General features: G+C 36.0%; 1 protein-coding gene across 8 annotated transcripts in view; it reads left to right on the forward strand.

Moving 5' to 3' along the window:
- Positions 1–21593, forward strand: part of WNK3 (WNK lysine deficient protein kinase 3) — a 168558-nt gene that overhangs the window by 46588 nt on the left and 100377 nt on the right. For all 8 annotated transcript variants that reach the window (XM_077145630.1, XM_077145632.1, XM_077145631.1 and 5 more), the window contains 3 exons: positions 1598–1686; positions 10080–10299; positions 20674–20971. In XM_077145630.1, the coding sequence (XP_077001745.1) occupies positions 1598–1686; positions 10080–10299; positions 20674–20971 (607 nt within the window). The remainder of the gene's footprint in view (positions 1–1597; positions 1687–10079; positions 10300–20673; positions 20972–21593) is intronic.

The raw sequence follows: 21593 nt of genomic DNA on the forward strand, positions 1-21593 counted from the left end.
CTCTCTCTCCAGCCAACACAACAAACAAACTCACCACCCTCCCCCTATCTACGGGCGACATGACTCTCAGAGGTGTGGACCTTCGTGGCAACGTGGGACAGAAATCCTAGAATGAGCTGAGACTCAGCATCAAGGGATTAAGAAAAACTCTAGAATGAGCTGAGATTCAGCCTCAAGGGATGGAGAAAACCTTCTCGACCAAATGGGGGAAGCGTGAAATGAGACAAAATGTCAATGGCTGAGAGATTCCAAACAGAGTCAAGAGGTTGTCCTGGAGGTTATTCTTATGCATTAAGTAGATATCACCTTGTTATCCAAGATGTAATGGAGAAGCTGGAGGGAACTGCCTGAAAATATAGAGCTGTGTTCCAGTAGCCATGTTTCTTGAAGATAATTGTATAATGATATAGCTTTCACAATGTGACTGTGTGATTCTGAAAACCTTGTGTCTGATGCTCCTTTTATGTACCTTGTCAACAAATGAGTAGCACATATGGAATAAAAATAAATAACAGGGTCAATGAATGTTAAAATAAATTTAGTTTGAAATGCTAGTGATCAATGAAAGGCAGGGGTAAGGGGTATGGTATGTATAATTTTTTATTCTGTTTTTGTTTTATTTTTCTGTCTTTTTATTTCTTTTTCTGAATTGATGCAAATGTTCTAAGAAATGATCATGATGATGAATATGCAACTATGTGAATCACTGATTATATATGTAGAACGGAATGATCATATATTAATGTTCGTGTTTCTTGTAATTTTTTTAATTTAAAAATTAATAAAAAAATTTAAAAAAATAAGGGAGAGATTAATACATTGACAGATAAAAGCTGAGGTAGTTCATCACTACTAGACCTGCCCTACGAGCACTGCTAAAGGTAATTCTACAGATTGAAAGGAAACAACAGTAGACAGGGTTTCAAAGCAGCATAAAGAAATAAAGACCTGTGATAAAGGTGTTGCCTTTTTCACAGTCATGACCTTCTTGTAGAAAAGCAATCACTGTTGTAAGCTGTCTTCTACTGTACATCTGGAAGTACTTGAAGTGTAAGTTTTCTCCTCTCAGCTTCTCCAAGCTTAGCTCCTGCGGAACACATACTTATCCTAACGCCTAGCCTCTGCTGCCTCTTTCCAGTGAGTGCAGCATTTCTGGTTTGCTCCTGAGAGAAAGGAAATTCCCATCTGAGGAACAGGTCCTGAAAACAGGGCAACCCGTATCAATGTAGGAGGGAGGGATATTTACCCTTTCCTTTCCTTTCTTGCTTTTTTTTAAAAATTGTTTTCCACAGTTTAATTGAAACATTGGACTAGGTTGAGTTCTATTGAAAAATGAGCCTGAATTATTTCACTGTTACCGTGAAGGATTTATCGTACTCTTGTGTTCTGAGATTGAAATGAATGTTTATTTAATATTCTGCAATTTCCTAGTATTCAAATTCTTTTTTGACATTATAATATAGAAAGTCATTTAAACTTAAATTTAATAAGATCTCAAAACTATTAATGTAAGAAGAATAATGTCTAATAAATGTCATATTGACTTGGGCTTCCAATTGCTTAGTTTATTAACAAGAAACCATTTTTCTTCTCCCAGGGGATAAAACCAGCCAGTTTCAATAAAGTCACTGATCCTGAAGTGAAAGAAATCATTGAAGGGTGTATTCGTCAAAACAAGTCTGAAAGGTGGGTGCAAATGTAACGAAATGATATAGCTGATGGTTACATTTTTGTCCTATCACTGGGTCATTTTCGGACCTTTGAATCATGCAGGGTCTGACTTTTTAGTGGATTCCAAACCGTATTCTCTAGAGTGAAGTGTATCAGTACATGTTGTTTGCCATTTTAGACTTTAATATCATGTGATAGATTTTTCTTGAACCAACAATTGGGTTGTGTCTTTGTGTGTGTATTTTGACAAACTTTCATCATCTTCAGCCATCAGTTTAACAGTCAGTGAGCCTTCACAGGTTATTTTTACATGTAGTGCCACCTTCAGGTAAGTATTAAATGTTTTTTTTTTAATGATAATTTACAAAAAATTGTAACCATCAACCTTCCAGATATATTTTATTTGACCATGATAATGGTAAGGGTGATAAGGATATTTTAGTTAAAAGAAACAGTATTATAGATTTATTTGCATCACAATTACTGTTTTTCTTATAGACAACCCCTTTTAGTCTTAGTTTACGTTTTCCTTTAACTTGAGCTTTGGACAATGAGGAGGATTTTTACGTCCTCATTGATTATGATTAATAAAAGGTGATGGTCAGGTTCTGGTGTCACCTTAGCCAAGTGATTATGCCCAGTTTTCTGGTCAGACAAGCACTGGCCTGACTTTTGCTGCAAAGATATTTCATAGCATGTTGATAAACAGGAAGGCTGGTATATTAAATCATCAGTCAGTTGATTGCACTTGTGGCTGAATATGTCTGCGATCCAATAAGGCATGTCTTCTACAATGAGATAATCCAATCAGTTGAAGGCTTTTGATGAAGAAGAAAGACCCTTTCACTGCTCCTTTAGCTAGCGATCCTCTCCTGTGAAGTTTGTCCAGACCCTTCATTGGAGCCATAAGCTTCAAAGCTTGTCCTACAGAATTTGGACTTTTCCATTTCATGGTTGCATGAAACACCTTTATGAATCTCATATTTACAGATCTCTTCTGTTGGTTCTTTTTCTCTAGAACACCCTGACTAACACAACTTGGTACCAGGAGTGGTTCTTGAGAAACAGAATCTTAAAAATGCGTTTTAAAAATTGATTTTCTGGATGGGCCACGATGGCTTAGCAGGCAAGAATGCTTGCCTGCCATGCCAGAGGACCCGGGTTCGATTCCCGGTGCCTGCCCATGTTAAAAAAAAAATTGATTTTCTACTCTGACTAGATACACAGGCATTAATGACTCTGTTTCCATAATCAAGGTGGTACTGGCAGTTTACTTTGGGTGAGTTTGCAAGGGACATACTCAAAATATTACTATTAGATTCTGCTAATTGTATGCTTATATGAGGCAAGGCTCTGCATGTTAATGTTTTGACACCTTTTTGAAGTTTTATGGAATTAAGAGGTATAATGATGCTCCTGGTTGTTGTTAGATGTGCTAGATACAGTGATGAGGGAAAGGGATGAGATGAAGGCTTGAAATGTGCAACTTAAATGCCATATGAATAATGTAAGTTTCCATGTTTGTCCTGAAAGAAAATCTTATTTCCTGGGTTGTAGACTTGAGATCTCTGAAAACCAGACACAGAGCCTTATTGTGTAAGTAGCAGATTTACAATGTAAACTAAAATTTCAACCTTGCTAGGTGTCTGCTATTAAAGTAAGGGCTTTAATTGGAAAAGAATGGGATCCTGAAACGTGGAATGGGGATACATGGCTTTATAATGATGGTGATGGGGAGCTGGAATCCCAGGAATCTGCTGAGCCTTTGCTAAATAGACCTGTAATTGCCTGCCCTGAGGAAAGAGCTTCCTGACCTTCAGCCTGCCTTGTGGAAACAGCTTCCTGGCCTCCAGACCTCCATACACCCAGAGGAGTCTGCCATCCAGCCTCCACCTAATGACCCTTTAGTGCCTGCTAACCCTATAACCACCTCCCCTGGGGAAACAGCCCTCACTCCTCTGTCTGGAGTGATTAATCTTGTTTCACTAGATGAAACTGCAACGGAATACCTGAGGTAATTGGCTTGAAAGATACTTTTATTTCTTTTCATGACCCACCCCTACCACCCCTCTTTTCTTCAGTACCTATAACTAGACTAAAGTTCCAACAGGCCCTGAAAGGTGAGGTACAAAGTGTGACCCATGAGGAGGCACACTATACTCCAAAAGAACTGCATGAGTTTTCTCATGTTGTTATTCTGTGTATATAGACAGAAATCAGGGGAATATATGTGGAAATAGATATTAAGAGTGTGGGATAATGTGGAGGGAATATAAAGTCGGATTAAGCTGTTTATTGATAAGGGCCAACTAAGCAGAGATTCTGCATTCAGTATTGTAGCTTGAGGGGTTAGAGAGGGCTTTAACTGTTTGGATGGTTGTCTGAAACATGAATCATAAGGTGGTCGACATTACCTGAGGTTGCAATGCCAGAACTGCCCTGGTATAATGTAGATGAGGGGATCCAGAGGCTTAGAGTGATTGGAATGTTAGAGTGAATTTATCATGGAAGACCTGCTCATACACCCCAGGAATGTCCATAGGACACATCTTTCACCAGAACCTTGAGAAATAAATTTGTGAGACTACCTCCATCATCCCTGAAGAGCTCTGTAGTCGCCCTTCTCTGTAGGCCAGATATTACTCTGTAGGTCAGATATTACTGTAGGAACTGCTGTCACTGAGCTGGAATTCTTAAACACAATGGGAATGATCAGATCCCCAGTTGGCAGAAGCCATGTGGCAACAAATGGACAAGGTGGGAGTGGCCACCATGATGGAGAGTAGACTCAAACCAGTAGTCAAAATTATCTGACTTGCAGTAACTTGTGGCATTGGCTAGTAGATCATGGGGTACTTAGAAGTAAAATAGATGGCAGTCTACTAAATTCATCAGTCAGTTGATTGCATCTATGGCTGACTACATCTGCAATCCAATAAGGCGTGTCTTCTGCAATGAGATAATTCAATCAGTTGGAGGCTTTTAAAGAAGAGAGACTCTTTCACTGCTTCTTTAGCCAGGGAGACTCTCCTGTGAAGTTTGTCCAGACCCTTCATGGAGCCGCCAGCTTCACAGCCTGCTCTACAGATTTTAGACTCTGCCATCTCCACAGTTGTGTGAGACACCTTGTTAAATCTCATATTTACAGATCTTTTCTTTTGGTTTTGTTTCCCTAGAGAACCCTGACTAAAACATATGTCTTTTATAGAAATTATTTCCATCAGCACTCCATTGACCATCACTGTTCTTATTAGTTTTCTATATATAAAGCCTATAAGATAATGCTTGTTTAGCTTTATTACAGAGCACTCTTAATGCTTGTACTGAGAAGCACATTTAGGTATATATATATATGTTTTTTTATTCTTAAGAGACTTTACTTGCATGGAGCGGGACATGATTGGGAGGGTGTTAATATTTAATGATAATGATCACACTGTTTAACCCTAGGATGTAAATGTCATTATAGTGCTTGTAAACAGACATTGTAATTCTAATTGAATGTATTCACCAGAAACTATGCAAAATAGAAAAATAAGGTGACCTTTTGTCAGTGCGGTCAAATAAATAAACTAGAGCAAAGACTAAATATGGTACCAAATGGATTTCTTTGACAACCAAGTTAAAAAAATTAAAGCAATTCTAAAATGAAAAATAGCATTTCCATGGCTTTTCTTTTCCACTGAAATTTGAGTGTCGTAGTATTTGCAAACCTTAGTAACAGAGATAAAAACTTAAAAATATTTATATATGAAGGCATGTGTATTATATTAAATCTTTCCATTGTTATCAAAACCACGTTAATAAAATTGAGCACCCAAATTCCAAGCCAAAAGAACAGCTAAAATAATCACTAATGTTTCATCTTTAATTTGAAACTATTTTTAGGTTCTTAGAGTAGTAATATTACCCAGGCACTCGTTCATTATTGTTAAACATTAGATGCAATAAAGTTACTTAAAATAAAATAAAATTTGTGCACATTGCAATAAATCTCTAAATTAATAAACAGGAATAACACCTACACAAAAAATTGTTTGGAGATGTTATAGAGGACATCGAGATGTAAAGCCTAAGGCTTTCCCCTTGCAGGATTTGTGGTTTAATCTAGTTAAGGAGATGAGATATAGATCCCTCAAAATGTTCATTATGGGACAGTACCCCAATGGCAAATAGCGTAACAGAAAATAACAGCTCTAGGTATTTAGTAGCGAAGATGATCTGAATTTCCTAGGTACCTATGGTTTTACAAGGCTAGAATTTCTAAAGAGGTTTCTTTATGCTAGGGAGTTTACCTGTAATTTGATTAGTGTATTGATTATTGTCATACTTTATTGAAAGATCTAATTAAATATGTTTTCATATACCATAGTTTTTAGAACACAATTGGAGTAATGTTTAAAGACATTAAAGTACCCAAAATATAATATGGTCTTAATTTTTTAAATTAATTTTTTAATTTTTTTAAAAAAATTAACAAACAAACGCAAACATTCTTAACATTTGGTCATTCCGTTCTACATATATAATCAGTAATTCACAATATCATCACACAGTTGCATATTCATCATCATGATCATTTCTTAAAACATTTGCATCAATTCAGAAAAAGAAATAAAAAGACAACAGAAAGAAATTCATGTGTACCATACCCCTTACCTCTCCCTTTGATTGAGCACTAGCATTTCAATCTAAATTGATTTTAACATTTGTTCCTCCTATTATTTATTTTTAGTCCATATGTTTTACTTGTCTGTTGATAAGGTAGACAAAAGGAGCATCAGACAAGATTTTCACAATCACACAGTCACATTGTGAAAGCTATATCATTATACAATCATCTTCAAGAAACATGGCTATTGGAACACAGCTCCACATTTTAGGCAGTTCCCTGCAACCACTCTATTATATCTTGACTAACAAGGTGATATCTATTTAATGCGTAAGAATAACCTCCAGGATAACCTATCTACTCTGTTTGGAATCTCTCAGCCATTGACACTTTATTTTGTCTCATTTCAGTCTTCCCCCTTTTGGTCGAGAAGGTTTTCTCAATCCCTTGATGCTGAGTCTCAGCTCATTCTAGGGGTTTTCTCAATCCCTTGATGCTGAGTCTCAGCTCATTCTAGGATTTCTGTCCCACGTTGCCAGGAAGGTCCACACTCCTTGGGAGTCATGTTCCCCGTACACAGGGGGAGGGTGGTGAGTTTGCTTGTTGTGTTGGGTGAAGAGAGAGAGGCCACATCTGAGCAACAAAAGAGGTTCTCTTGGGGGTGACTCTTAGGCCTAATTTTAAGTAGGCTTGACCTATCCTTTGTGGGGTTAGGTTTCAAATGAACAAACCCCAAGATTGGGGATGCAGCCTATAGCTTTTATTGTCCGCACTGATTGTGAGAATATCAAGAATTCAACTTGGGGAAGTTGAATTTTCCCCCTTTCACATCATTCCCCGAAGGGGACTTTGCAAATACTGTTTTATTCATGGTTCAAATCACTCTTGGATTTATCGGGCATCACTCTGGGCAAACCAACAAAATCTCATGCCCTTCTCAAAGTTCCATGTACTTAATGGTATTTAGTTAAGCTGTCTACATAAGTTATATTAGAAAATGCACTAGTCAAAATATAAATTTTGTACCAAATAAACATTTTTTGCTTTAGTTTCACACTGTTAAAATTTTAAAATATTGATTACCATCTATTTTCAAACACCCTGCAGTAATGACATTCCTTTGTTCTTCCCCATGCAGAAACATTTTTAAAATTTGTACATTTAGTCACTATCATACATTCTAGGCATTCCTAGATTATACCATCTCAGTCTTTATCGTCTATCTTTCTTTCTGATTTCATTTGTTCCCCCAGCCCTCCTCCTTCTGTCATTCTCACATCAGCTTCATTCAGTGTTTTAATATAATTGCATTACAGTTAGGTAAAGTTGTGCTGTCCATTTCTGAGTTTTTACAATCAGTCCTGTTGCACAATCTGTATCCCTTCAGCTCCAATTGCCCAATATCTTCCCTATTTTTATCTCCTGATGGTCTCTGTTTTTAGCTGACATTGTCCAAGTTCATTCATTAATGTTAGTTCATATCAGTGAGAGCATATGGTATTTGTCCTTTTGTTTGTGGCTAATCTCACTTGTAGAATTTCAGTTGGAAACAGAGACCATCAGTAGATAGAAATAGGGTAAGATATTGGGTAATTGGAGCTGAAGGGATACAGATTATGCAACTGGTCTTAATTTCTTAACAGCCACAGATAGTTTTTCTGTCTATTCTACATGGCTTTCAGAAAAAGTAGGAGGAACATCAGGTCTGCCTTTTTCATGTTAGAAGCTCACATAGGCCCTCTTGACTTTTTTTTTTTTTAACTTTTTTTTTGTTGTTTAATAGAACATATATATATAAAGCAAAGAAAGAACAAAGCAATAGTTTTCAAAGCACTCTTCAACAAGTAGTTACAGGAAAGATCCCAGAGTTTGTCATGGGCTACCATACCATCCTCTCAAATTTTTCCTTCTCACTGCTCCAGAATATAGGAGGCTAGAAGGAATAAATATTTTTTATCATCAAAATTGACTTTTTTTTCTTTTTTGTGAAAAATAACATATATACAAAAAAGAAATAAATTTCAAAGCACAGCACAGTAGTCAGTTGTAGAACAGAATTCAGAGTTTGGTATGGGCTGTAATTGCACAACTTTAGGTTTTTACTTCTAGCTGCTCTAAGATACTGGAAACTAAAAGAAAGATTGAAATTTAATGATTCAGCAATCATATTCATTTGTTAAACCCTATCTTCTCTGTATAACTCCACCATCACCTTTGATCTTTCTATCCCATTCTTTAAGTGTATTTGGGCTATGGCCATTCTAACTTTTTCAGGTTGGAAGTGGCTGTTAATAATATAGGGTAGGGAGTTGAAACTAACTGATGTTCTGGAGAGTTTGGACCCTCTAGGTTTCATGACTGATTTGGTCCACGGATCCATCTGGATGTTGTAGGTTTCTGGAAAGTTAGCCTATGGGTATGTTTTTTAAGTGAGCATAAAAGTACTGTAATGAAGCAGCCATTTGGGTTTGGATTCTGATTTTAGTTTGTATAGCATTTAAAAAAATTTTTTTTAAAATATAACATACAAACATGAACATTCTTACTATATGATCATTCCATTCTTGGTATATAATCAGTAACTCACAATATCATCACGTAGTTGCATATTTTGTACAGCATTTTAATTTAACCTGCTGCCAGTGAATGCAGGAACATTCCAAAAGATTCTTTACATATTAGTGTATTGAAAAGAGTACAGGCTTCAAAGTCAGACCAGGGTTCAAATCTGGGCTCACACTTAGCCATTGTGATCTAGAGTGAATTGCTTAAGGAGTTCCTCTAAACAGTTATTGTGTTGATTAAAAGATAATAATGTATATGAAATACCTAACAAAGTGCCTACCTATATGTAGTAAGTATTCAGTAAGTTGTAACTTTTGCTGCTATTGTTATAGTTATTCTTTTTTTTTTTTTTTTTTTTTTTTTTATTAATTAAAAAAAGAATTAACAAAACAATTAGAAATCATTCCAATCTACATGTACAATCAGTAATTCTTAATAACATCACATAGTTGCATATTCATCATTTCTTAGTACATTTGCATCGATTTAGAAAAAGAAATAAAAAGACAACAGAATAAGAATTAAAACAATAATAGAAAGAAAAAAAAACAAAAAAAACAAAAACAAAAAACCTATACCTCACATGCAGCTTCATTCAGTGTTTTAACATAATTGCATTACAATTGGGTAGTATTGTGCTGTCCATTTCTGAGTTTTTATATCCAGTCCCGTTGTAGTTATTCTTTTTACTTAGGTAAAATTTTCATTGTGATTCAGAGGACTTAATTTTGTTGTGTTAATGGAGGCAATAGCTTCTACTTATCACATTCATTAAGTCATTTGAATATCTAATTTGCATTGTACATGTCTGGGAATGTTTTTATCCTTAGCCAAGAATCTATTGTTTCAGTTTTAGTAACTTAACTCTCTCGCTTAGATAGTATTAGGGACATCAGTCCACCTGATGTACTATAATACTTCTCCAGTTTTTTCTAGGCATACTGATATGTATGTTAAAACTTTGGTATCTATATTATATTGGCAATAATTAATCTCTAATTAAGGTCACTATGTTTGCATGCTTTTAGGGATTTCTTTTCATCTCCATTAATTGGTTGGCTATAAGATTTGTTTTTTATAACAAGGAGGATTAATGGTTTAGTCAATATAAAAAATGTTTAAAGGTTGCTACTTACTTGATAGGATTATTTTTGCTGATTAAAAGATGGTAATTCTACATCTTGCTTTTGAGTGGAAAAATTGATAATAAGATGTGTATTTTGTTTGTTAGGTTGTCTATCAGGGATCTCCTAAACCATGCATTTTTTGCTGAGGATACAGGACTGAGGGTGGAGTTAGCAGAGGAAGATGATTGTTCAAACTCATCCCTGGCTTTAAGACTGTGGGTTGAAGACCCAAAAAAATTAAAAGGCAAACACAAAGACAATGAAGCTATTGAATTCAGTTTTAATTTAGAAACAGATACATCTGAGGAAGTGGCCTATGAAATGGTAAGTGAATCCTAATGCTTCTCCACTGCTATCCCTACCTCTGCCCTTTGTAGTAACAAGTTGATTCCTTTCCCCTTCTTTTCTCCTTTTATTTCTTTACATTATTTTCTTGTGAAGCGTATCTCTACAGAAGAGTATATGAAATTTGTATGTTCTGCAGTATAAAGAATAATGAAATAGTACTTTTGTAAAGAAATATAACATTACCAGAACTTTTAAAACTACTTAGGTACTCCTCCCAGTTGAATTCCCCTTCCTAATCACCACAGGTAATATCTACCCTGACTTTTCTCTTACTTGTTCCTTTGCTTATCATTGTAGTTTACCTAAACAGGGTATTATTTTGTTTTGCAAACCTGAATGGCAAGCACACACCTAGCTGGTTAGTAAAGGGGCAATATTTGTACTATTAGATGAAGATTCCCTGGAGAGGATTAGCTAATCAGAGCCTCTCAGTCATAATCTGGCTTCAGCTTCTCTGAATTAACAAGAGCCACTTCAGGGGAAGTCAGGATGAGTCCAGAGCTCACCAAAGTTAGAGCGCCAGCAGGTCTGTTTGGTGGACCAGAAATTAGTTGTCTGGTAAAAACATGGATTGAGGGGTAGGGGGCTGCTTTGATTTTCTGCTTCTAAGGTCTGCCTCCACTCACTGTAGTAGATCAAAGGAAATAATTTCTGTGGGGTAAAATGCATGTCCACACCTGATCCATGCTGCAGCGGTGTTTGGAGGGAGGAGAGGGCAGGAGCTTCAGCATCATGTTGTCAGGATGAGGCACATACAGATAATCTGGGCCAGGCTCACCTGGGCATTCTTTTAGGTTAAAAAGAAGAATATGACAGTGACGGGGTGGGGGTGGTGTGGGATTTGGAAATGACAGTCCTTAACATGTCTGTCTTTTTAGTCACACTGTTCTAATCTGGATTGACTGCCTAGGCCATCTGGTGCAAAACTATCATCTTGGTATCTCCCTTTATCTTCTTAGACTTCCTTTTTCATCGCTCTTATAGTGGATTTTATGTTTTTTTAGCGGCACACTCTCTCTGCTAAGTTTTTAAGGAAAAGGTACATGGGAGGTAAATTCTTCAAGAACTTGCATTTGTGAAATTGTCTTTATTCTATCTCCATATTTATAGATGCTGGTACAGCATTTTAGATTAGCCTTTATTTATTTAAAATCTGGAATCACTGTTCCGTGTTCTTCTAGCTTTCTGTTTTGCTGTTGAGAAGTCCAAAGTCATTCTGATTTCTGATCTTTTTGCATGTGACCCATTTTTTCCTCTCTAGAAGTTTGTAATACCTTTTTTGTCTTCTCAGTTTTCTAAAATTTCACACTAATGAGTCTTTATTCAATTCAATTTTCATCTAGTGTGCTGTCTACTCGGTGGACTTTTTTTCAATTTGTTAATTTAAATTCTGGGTCATTTCTTGAAATATTTTGTTGATGATTTCTTCCCTGATTTCTCTTTCTGGAATTCCTATTATTAGTATGCTGGGACTGTTGGATTGGTTCTCCAGTGCTATCTTTTATTTATTGAGGATACATACACACACACACACACACACACACATATTCATACACACATATATATACACATAGCATTTGCCATTTTAACCATTGTAAATGTGCAATTCAGTGGTATTAAATAGATTTACAGTGTTGTTCTATCACCATCCATTATGAATACATTTTCATCACTGTTTTGTTCATATTACTTTGTGTGAGATATGGCCAAGCACAGAGCAACAGAAACAGATGGAAAGAGTTTCAAAAATTTATTTACTTACAGTTCTCTTGGGAAAACACCAGGATCAATATGGCAGACAGGAGAGAGAGAGAGCAAAACTATGAGCAAGGGCCTTTGTTGTGGTTTCTTGGAAAAGTGGATAAGGGTAGAGTAAGAGTATGCTAACGTGGGATTGGTTGGCTATATTTGAAAGTGGTTCCCCTGCAAATTTGAGGTTACTTCGAAGTAGGCAATGTTTTTAATTTCAGGAGTTTTCATTTTTTAATTGTTCATTTTTTATAGTAAATATCTTATTCTTTGTTTTGTGAATAAGGTATTTTCTCACCTCCCTGTAAAGTTAGTAATGAAAATGTTTTTTTATTTACTTATTTATTTATTTTAAAATTTTAAATATTTCTTTAAATTTTTATTAAAAAGCAATCAACATACAATATGGACATTCTTTTTTTTCTATCACAGTTGTATGTTCATAATCATGATCATTTCTTAGAACATTTGCATCAATTCCCAAAAAGATATAAAAAGAAAACAGAAAAATATTCATACATACCATACCCCTTACCCCTCCCTTTCATTAATTACTAGCATTTCAATCTACTAAATTTATTTTAACATTTGTTCCCCCTATTATTTATTTATTTTTAATCCATATGTTTTACTCGTCTGTCCATAAGGTAGATAAAAGATGCATCAGGCACAAAGTTTTCCCAATCACACAGTCACACTGCAAAAGCTATATCATTATACAATCATCTTCAAGAAACATGGCTACTGGAACACAGCTATATACTCTGAGGCAGTTCTTTTCAGCCTGTCCAATATACCTTAACTAAAAAGTTGATATTTGTATAATGAGTAAGAATAATCTCCAGGATAACCTCTCGACTCTGTTTGAAATCTCTCAGCCATTCACACTTTATTTTGTTTCATTTCTCTCTTCCCCTTTCAGTGAAGAAGGTTTTCTCAGTCCCTTGATGCTGAGTCCCAGCTCATTCTAGGATTTCTCTCCCACATTACCAGGAAGGTCCACACCCCTGGGAGTCATGTCCCATGTAGAGAGGGGGAGGGCAGTGAATTTGCTTGTCATGTTGCTGAGAGAGAGAAACCACATCTGAGCAGCAAGAGGTTCTCTGGGGGTGTGCCCCCAGGCTTCCTCCCTCTATCATTCTCACATTCAGCTTCATTCAGTGTACTATCATTGTTGTATAACAGTTAGGTAGTATCATGCTATCCATTTCTGAATTTTTACAATCAGTTCTGCTGCACAGTTGTATCCCTTCAGCTCCAAATACCCAGTATCTACCCTATTTTCTATCTCCTGATGGTCTTTATTCTTAGCTGAAATTCTCTAAGTTCACTCACTAATGTCAGATCATACCACCGAGACCATACATATTTGTCCTTTTGTTTTTGGCTAATCTACTCAGCATAATGTCCTCAAGGTCCATCCATGTTGTCACATACTTCATAACTTTATTCTGTCTTACAACTATATAATATTCCATTGTATATATATACCACAGCTCCACCTTTTATTTTTAATGAAGTTGATTTTCTCTGTATTTTCTCTTGTTTCTCATGCTTTTATTGTCATACGTATGAATTGACTGGATAATCCAATGTCATGAAGATTTCCCCCTATGTTATCTTCACATAGTTTTTTTGTTTTAGTGCTTATAGTTAGGTTATTGATCTGTTCTGATTATATTTTTGTATATGGTGTAAGGTATATTTTGCATGTACATGTCCACATTTTCCATTTCATTTCCACAAATGAAGGCGTTTTTTTCTCCCCATTGAATGGACTAAGCACATGCGTTGACAAGCAATTGGCTATAGATGTGGGGGTTTATTCTGGACTCTCAATCCTATACCATTGTTCCATATGTCTGTCCTTATGCCAGTACCACAGTGTTTTGTTTATTGTGGCTTTGTAGTAAGTTTCAAAATCGGGAAGTATGATGCTTCCAACTTCATTAATCTTTTTCAAGATTGTTCGGCTATTTGGGGTCCTTTGCAGTTACATGTGAATTTGAGGATTGGTTTTTCCATCTCTGCAAAAAATTTGCTAGAACCTTGATAGGGAATGCATTGAATCTGTAAATTGCTTTGTTCAGTACTGACATCAACAAAATTAAGTTTTTCAGTCCATGAACATGGGATGTGCTTCCATTTTTTAAGTATTCCTTAATTTTTTAAGCAATGTTTTTCAGTGTATAAATAATTTACATTCATGGTTAATTTTATTCCTAGATTTCTGTCTTTTTAATGTAATTGTAATTGGAATCATTTTCTTGATTTCCTTTTTGGATTGTTTGTTTTGGTGTATAGAAACAAAACTGGTTTTTCTCAATTTTTAATTTTTGTTAAATTTATGTTTTATTAGAGAAGTTGGTTTATGGAAAATCATACAGAGTTCCCATGTACCCACTCACATATACAATTTTCCCTATTATTAACACTCTGCATTAGTGTGGTACCCTTGTACACTTGATAAATTATTTTAATTATACTATGAATTATAGTCCCCAGTTTGGCCCTTTTATTCTTTGCATATGGATATCTGGCTTTTCCAGCCCCATTTATTGAAGAGACTGTACTTTCCCCATTGAGTGAACTTGGTACCCTTGTAGAAAATCAGTTGGCCATAGGTGTGAGGATTTATGTCTGAATTTGTAATTCAATTCTGTTGATCTCTATGCCTTTCCTTGTGCCAATACCATGCTATTTTGATTACTGTACCTTTGTAATAAGTTTAAAATTAGAAAATGTAAGTCCTCCAACTTCATTCTTCTTTTTCAAGATGGTTTTGGCTATTTATAAATTGATTGTTTTCTTTTCCATTTCTGCAAAGCAGGCTGTTAGAGTTGTCATTGTGATTTCATTGAATCTATAAATCACTTTGTGTAGAATTGACAACTTTTTTTTCCTTTTATTTAAGTGCAATTTTATTGAAATATATATCACACACCATGTAATCATGCAGATTGTACAGTCAGTGGTTCACAGTGGAATCATATAGCTGTGCATTTGCCATCACAATAGATTTTTTAATATTTTCATTACTCCAAAAAACAAAATAAAAGTAAAAGTAAAAATGAAAGTACAAAAGAACACCCAAAACATCCTATGCCACCCTTCCCCTATTATTTATTTATTTATTTTACCTTCTTTTTTTTTTTTCCTTAGTCATCTGTCCATATGCTGGATAAAGGAAATAGCAATCACAATGTTTTCACTATAGCATGGTCACACCTTAAACTGTGTAGTTATTTAGTTATCTTCAAGAATCAAGGCTGCTGGATTACAGTTCAACAGTTTCAGCTTTTCCTTCTAGCTACTCTAATACCCCCAAAACTGAAAAGGGATAGCTGTATACAGCATAAGAATATAACCTCCAGTATGACCTGTCGACTCTATTTGAAATCTCCCAGCTACTGAAACTTTATTTTGTTTCGTTTCTCTTCCCCCTTTTGGTCATGAAGTCTTTCTCAATTGATGTCAGGGCCAGACTTAACACTGGGAGTCATGGCCCACATTGCCAGGGATATTACACTTCTGGGAGTCATGTCCCACTTAGGGGAAAGGGCAGTGAGTTCACTTGCTGTATTGGCTTAGAGGGAGGCCACATCTGAGCAACAAAACAGGTTCTCTGGGGGTGACTCTTAGGCGTAATTTTAAGTAGACTTAGCTAGCCTTTGCATGGATAAGTTTCATGGGAGCGAACCCCAGGTTCGAGGCTTTGGCCTATTGATTTGGTTGTCCCCACTGCTTGCTAGAATATCAGAAATTTTCCAAATGGGGAAGTTGAATATTTCTTCCTTTCTCCTAATTCCCCCAAGGGGACTTTGCAAATACTTCTTTATTCACTGTCCAAATAACTCTGAGATTTATCGGGGCATCACACTAACCTGGATAAACCAACAAAATCTCATGCCGTATTCTAGATTCCATGTACTTATGGTGTTCAGTTAAACTGACCATACACATTAAATTAGGTAATGCACTAGCCAAAGTATTAATTTTGCACCAAATAAACATTTTTCCCTTTGGTCTCACACAGAAGTTGAAGTTTTAAAATATGGATGATATCATCCTTTAAACAGTCTTCTGATACACTTTAGTCCTATCCAGATGAGTTTATTCATATCTCTACTCAATGTCTGATTACGCTTTCAGCTTTTGTAACGGTTGCTGTTTTGGGTACTGCTGAGTTTTATAGGTTCAGAGCTGTAACTCAGAGTCTCAGGTGTTATTTACATACCTGAAGTTTCAGGGAACAACCAGGTTATATACACATAGCTCAGTATCTCAGAATTTAGAAATAATAATTATAACTCCGAAATACATGTGACTGTTGTAAGGGCTTACAATCTAGGTCCCTTTACAATAGCCTCCAACTTGATAATCCATGCTCTTGACTTCAATCTTCTGAGTTTTATATTATAATTAGTCCATATGTGTAGGTCATGATAGAATTTGTTTTTTGGTTTCCGCCCTTTCATTCAACACATTGTACTTAAGGTTCATTTGCCTAGTTCCATGCCTCACAACTTCATTCATTGTAGCAGCTGCTCAGTAGTCCATTTTATGTGTACACCACAATTCCTCCTTCCTTCCCTCAGTAGTTGTATCCTTAGGCCATATCCATCCATTGTGAATTGTCAACATTGTCACCATAAACACCAGTGTGCAAAATGCCCATTCCTGTCCCCACTCATAGTTCCTCCAGATACATACCTAGCAACAGGGCTGCAGGATCATACAGTGTTCTAGGTTGCTAGCTGCCAGAATCCAATATACCAGAAATGGAATGGCTTTTAAAAAGGGGAATTTAATAAATTGCTAGTTTAGAGTTCTAAGGCCGAGGAAGTGTCCCAATTAGAACAAGTCTATAGAAATGTTCAATCAAAGGCATCTAAGGAAAGATACCTTAGTTCAAGAAGGCCGATGAAGTTCAGGGTTTCTCTCTCAAGTGAGAAGGCACATGGCGAACACAGTCAGGGTTTCTCTCTCATCTGGAAAGGCATGTGGCAAACATGGCATCATCTGCTAGCTTTCTCTCCTGGCTTCCTGTTTCATGAAGCTCCCTAGGAGGCATTTTCCTTCTTCATTTGTAAAGGTCACTGGCTGCTTCTCTCTGCTTCTCGTGGCTATGCCGTTCTTTTCTGCTCTTTCTAAATCTCTCTCATTCTCCAAGTGTTTCCTCTTTTATAGGACTTCAGAAACTAATCAAGACCCACCCAAATGGGTGGAGACATGCCTCCACCTAATCCAGTTTAATAACCAGTCTTGATTAAATCACATCTCCAGGGAGATGATCTAATTACAGTGTCAAGCATACAATTCTAAATAGAGATTAGAAGAAGCAGCTGCAGGGTGGGCCACAGTGCAGAGGACCCGGGTTTGATTCCCGGTGCCTGCCCATGTAAAAAAAAAAGGAAGAAGAAACAACTCCCTTTACAAAATGGGATTAGGATTAAAACATGGCTTTTCTAGGGTATATACATCATTTCAAACCAGCACATACAGGAACCCCCACCCCTGCCTCCTTTGGAACCACCAAGTTGCTCTCCAGAGGGCCTGCACCTCTCAGTTTCCCTACCAACAGTGAATAGGTACATTTCTTTCTCCACATTTTCTCTAGCACTTGTTTCTCTCTGTTCCTATTAAAGAGTTTTATTTGCACATCATAGAATCCAACCTATGTAAATAGACATGCCTTTGCCACCATGATCTATACGAAGACATTTCCTTTTTTTCCACCAAGAATTCATACCCCGTACCCCCCCCTTGTAGACATTTAGTTTTGGCATAATGCCTTTGTTACATTCAGTGGAAGCATATTACAGTGTTCCTGTTGACTGTAGAACCTTGCTTACATTGACTGTACTTTTTCCTGTGTACCATCCCATTTTCAATCCCTCCTTTAGCAATTCTTATGGTGTAGTTCTGTTGTTGATGAACTCACCCAGTTTGTATTTATCTGTGAATGTTTTAAACTCTTCCTTGTTTTTGAATGACAGTTTTGTCAGATAAAGAGTTTTTGGTTGGTAGCTTTTCAGTACCTTAAATATATCATACCACTGCCTCCTTGCCTCTAAGGTTTCTGATGAGAAATTGGTATTTAGTCTTATTGAGGTTCCCTTGTATGGGACAGATCAATTCTCTCTTGCTACTTTCAAAGTTCTCTCTTTATTAATGATATTTGACATTCTCATTACTATGTGTCTCAGAGTAGGTCTATTAGCATTAATTTTGTGTGGCATATGTTGGTGCTTCTTGGACATATATATTTATGTCTTTCATAAGAGTTGGGAAATTTTCAGCTATAATTTCCTCAAATATTCTTTCTGCCCCCTTTTCTTTCTCTTTCTGGGACTCCCATGATGCCTGTTTGTACACTTCATGGTGTCACTCAAGTCCCTGAGACACTGCTGACTTTCTTTTACTCTTTTCTGCCTGTACTCTTTTGATCTTCTTATCTTTTAGTACACTGATGCTTTCTTCTGCCTGTTCAAATCTACTTTATATGCAAGTAGTATGTTTTTACTCTCCCTTATTGTGCCTTTAATCCCAGTAATTTCTGTTTCTTTTAAACTTTTGAATTCCTTCCTTTTGCTCATTCGTTGGCCTCTTGTATCTTTAGCTCCAGACCTACCATTTCTATCCATATTTTCTGTTATCTACTTGAACTGATGTAGATATTTGTTTGAACTTCTTTGATTAGGTATTCCAAATTCTGTGTCTTTTCTGAAGTTTTAATTTGTTCTCTTAACTGAGCCATATCTTCCTGTTTCTTAGTATGGCTTGTAATTTTTTAGTGATATTTGGTCATCTGATTACTTTGATATGCTAACACTGGAGGTCAGTTTTTCTCTCTTGCCTAGAGTTTTTGTGTGTGTGTATGTGTGGGCTGTATGGTGTGTGGGGGGTCACATTTAAATCTTTTTCCACATGACCATCTCGTTATTGTAGCACCATTTGTTGAATTTTTTTTTTTGGTGGGGGAAGTGCATGGAATCAAACCCAAGTCTCTCGCATGGCGGGTGAGAACTCTACCACTGAACTACCCTTGTATCCCCACCTATGGTTTTATTGTTGATTGGCTTTGTGTTATGGCTCTTCTTTTATACTTGGTCCAATTTATTCTCGACCTTTAGAGTAGGGTGCTGGGGATGTCTCCATTTAGCGTTCAGAGGGAATATGGTCACTTAACTCTTGTTTGCCACAAGGTAGTCAAACTCTCCTCTGTGACTATCATTCCATAGTCTCTAGTTCCTCTCTTTTATTCTTTCCTAAGAACAAAACTCTAGATTTCTGGGGTATGGGACAATTAATCACCCAATAGGGTAGCACGGAGGTGTGGGAACAGGTACCTAAATATCTAACTGCTTCTCAAAACCCTTTTACCTAGTCTTCCTTATTTTAGCCATTCTTTTTTTGTCTTTACCCTCAGTTCTGTTAGTACTTAGTAGTGCCAGTTCTTATGCCTTATGTGTATTCTTCGGTGTAAATGGGAGATTCTCAATTTTCTCTGCTGTCAACTTGGAATGCAACTTTTTCATGTCTGCTATCTTATTTATTACTTACACATTTGTTTTTCACATTCCCGGGTATCCAAAAATGTTGCTATTGTCTTTTTCATACTTTTCCCATCCTTGTGGGTTTATACTTTTAAATCTCCATTTACTATAGAATTTTTTGAATTTTGGGAAGAAGTGAAATTGGATGTGTATGTTCCTTCTAGATTTTTATCAACTTTCAACTACTATTAAATTTCTCAGAGTTTTAAGTTTAAGTTTAAAATGTGTTCTAAAGACATGTTTTAAAGAAGCAGATTGTAGGATTGAGAGTAATATACCATGGTACTTTCTCAAGTCATCTTCTCTGTTACTCCATATTGTTCCTTTACTCGTCTCACTCTTTTAATACCTGGTTAGATGTAGTACTTTGCAATGAACATTCTTTTTCCACCTAGAAAGTGGATCCCTGTTAAAACTTCATCTTTATCTCTCTCAATAGCCTGCAAGTTCTTTTTTCCTTTACTTTCAGATCTGACAGAGTTTACCTTTTTCTGTGTTAATTTCTTTACTTCTTCTAGAGAGGTCTGTGGTCCTTTTTTAGAGTTTTCACAGCAGCTCATTTTTACCTCTTATTTCATTGTAAGTTAAGTTTGTGTCCATCTCAAATCCTCAGATTGTGAGAGGTCAAATGGGACAAGAGACCAACATATTCACTCATATGTCTCTGGTACTTAGTATTGGGTTCATTGTAGCTACTTAGAGTTGCTGAATGAAGAAACGTTTTTATTCTTTTGCCAAGCCTAATGAAAGTCATAAATTATCTGTAATAAGGCTGTATGTACTGAAATATCAAGTTTTTTTTTGTTTTTGCTTAGAACCAGAATTATGTCAACAATGCTTTCTAATACTATTGTTGTTCTTAAGCTAATTAAAGGCTCTGACATTTATGTATGTCTTTGATTAAGAAAGAATATGGAAACAAATTAAACTTTTTATTTAATAGCACTTGGAATGTTGGGGTATAACAGAACTCTGCTGTAAATAAAAGTGTTAAAATCTTAAATGTTAAAGTGGTCATTTTTTTATTATGTTCTTTTTGTAGGTCAAGTCTGGATTCTTCCATGAAAGTGATTCCAAAGCTGTTGCTAAGTCCATTAGAGACCGGGTGACCTTGATAAAGAAAACAAGGGAGAAGAAGCCGGTTAGTTCTTTGGAAGAACGCAGGGATTCCCAGTGCAAGTCTGTGGGAAAGGTGCTCCCTCAGCATCAGAAAACAACTTTGCCTCCTGCTTCTCCTGCTCAGCAGATAAGGACTGAATGTGAAGAAACTGAAGTTGATCAATATGTTCGACAGCAGCTTTTACAAAGAAAACCACAACAGCACTGCTGCTCTGTTACAGGTAACATACCTATGATTTATTAAAAAACAGATCTGTAAAGATATGTTATGTATTATCTCATCAGTCCTTTTCAAAATCTCCAAAAAAAAGACAGGTCAGCTAGTTTCATTATTTTAAATTAAGAAACTATTTTGTTAAGTGACTTGTCCAAGACACTAATGAAATAAGGATTATAACCTAGCATCTGGTTTTGTTCAGGGAACCAATAAAATGATTTATTACTGTTTTAAAGTGTCTAAAGTAAATCTTTTAAGAAAGAAAATTTGGAACATAAGATACAATTTATTCCTCAAGAAGAAACTTTAAGACCCTTTATATTTTAGACTCAAGTATAAAATTAACACAGTCCTCCAGTTTTTCTGTCATTATTCATTCTCTTCTCCAGAAGGACACTGTATTTTCATCATAATAACCAATTGTTCTGTAAAGACAGTATTATCTACTAGCCAGGTTAGTAAAAAGAGAAATTTTCAGTTACGCCATGTCAGGATTTCATTGCTTGATGGAGAATTTACATGATGTTTTTTGATAAATTCATATTATACATATTTTATTTAAAGCTGTCTCAGGTCAAGATAAAGAAACACTTACCATTGTGTGTGCCATATGGGCATTGTGTTGG

The sequence above is a fragment of the Tamandua tetradactyla genome, chromosome X (genome assembly GCF_023851605.1).
Source record: "Tamandua tetradactyla isolate mTamTet1 chromosome X, mTamTet1.pri, whole genome shotgun sequence".
NCBI lineage: Eukaryota > Metazoa > Chordata > Mammalia > Pilosa > Myrmecophagidae > Tamandua > Tamandua tetradactyla.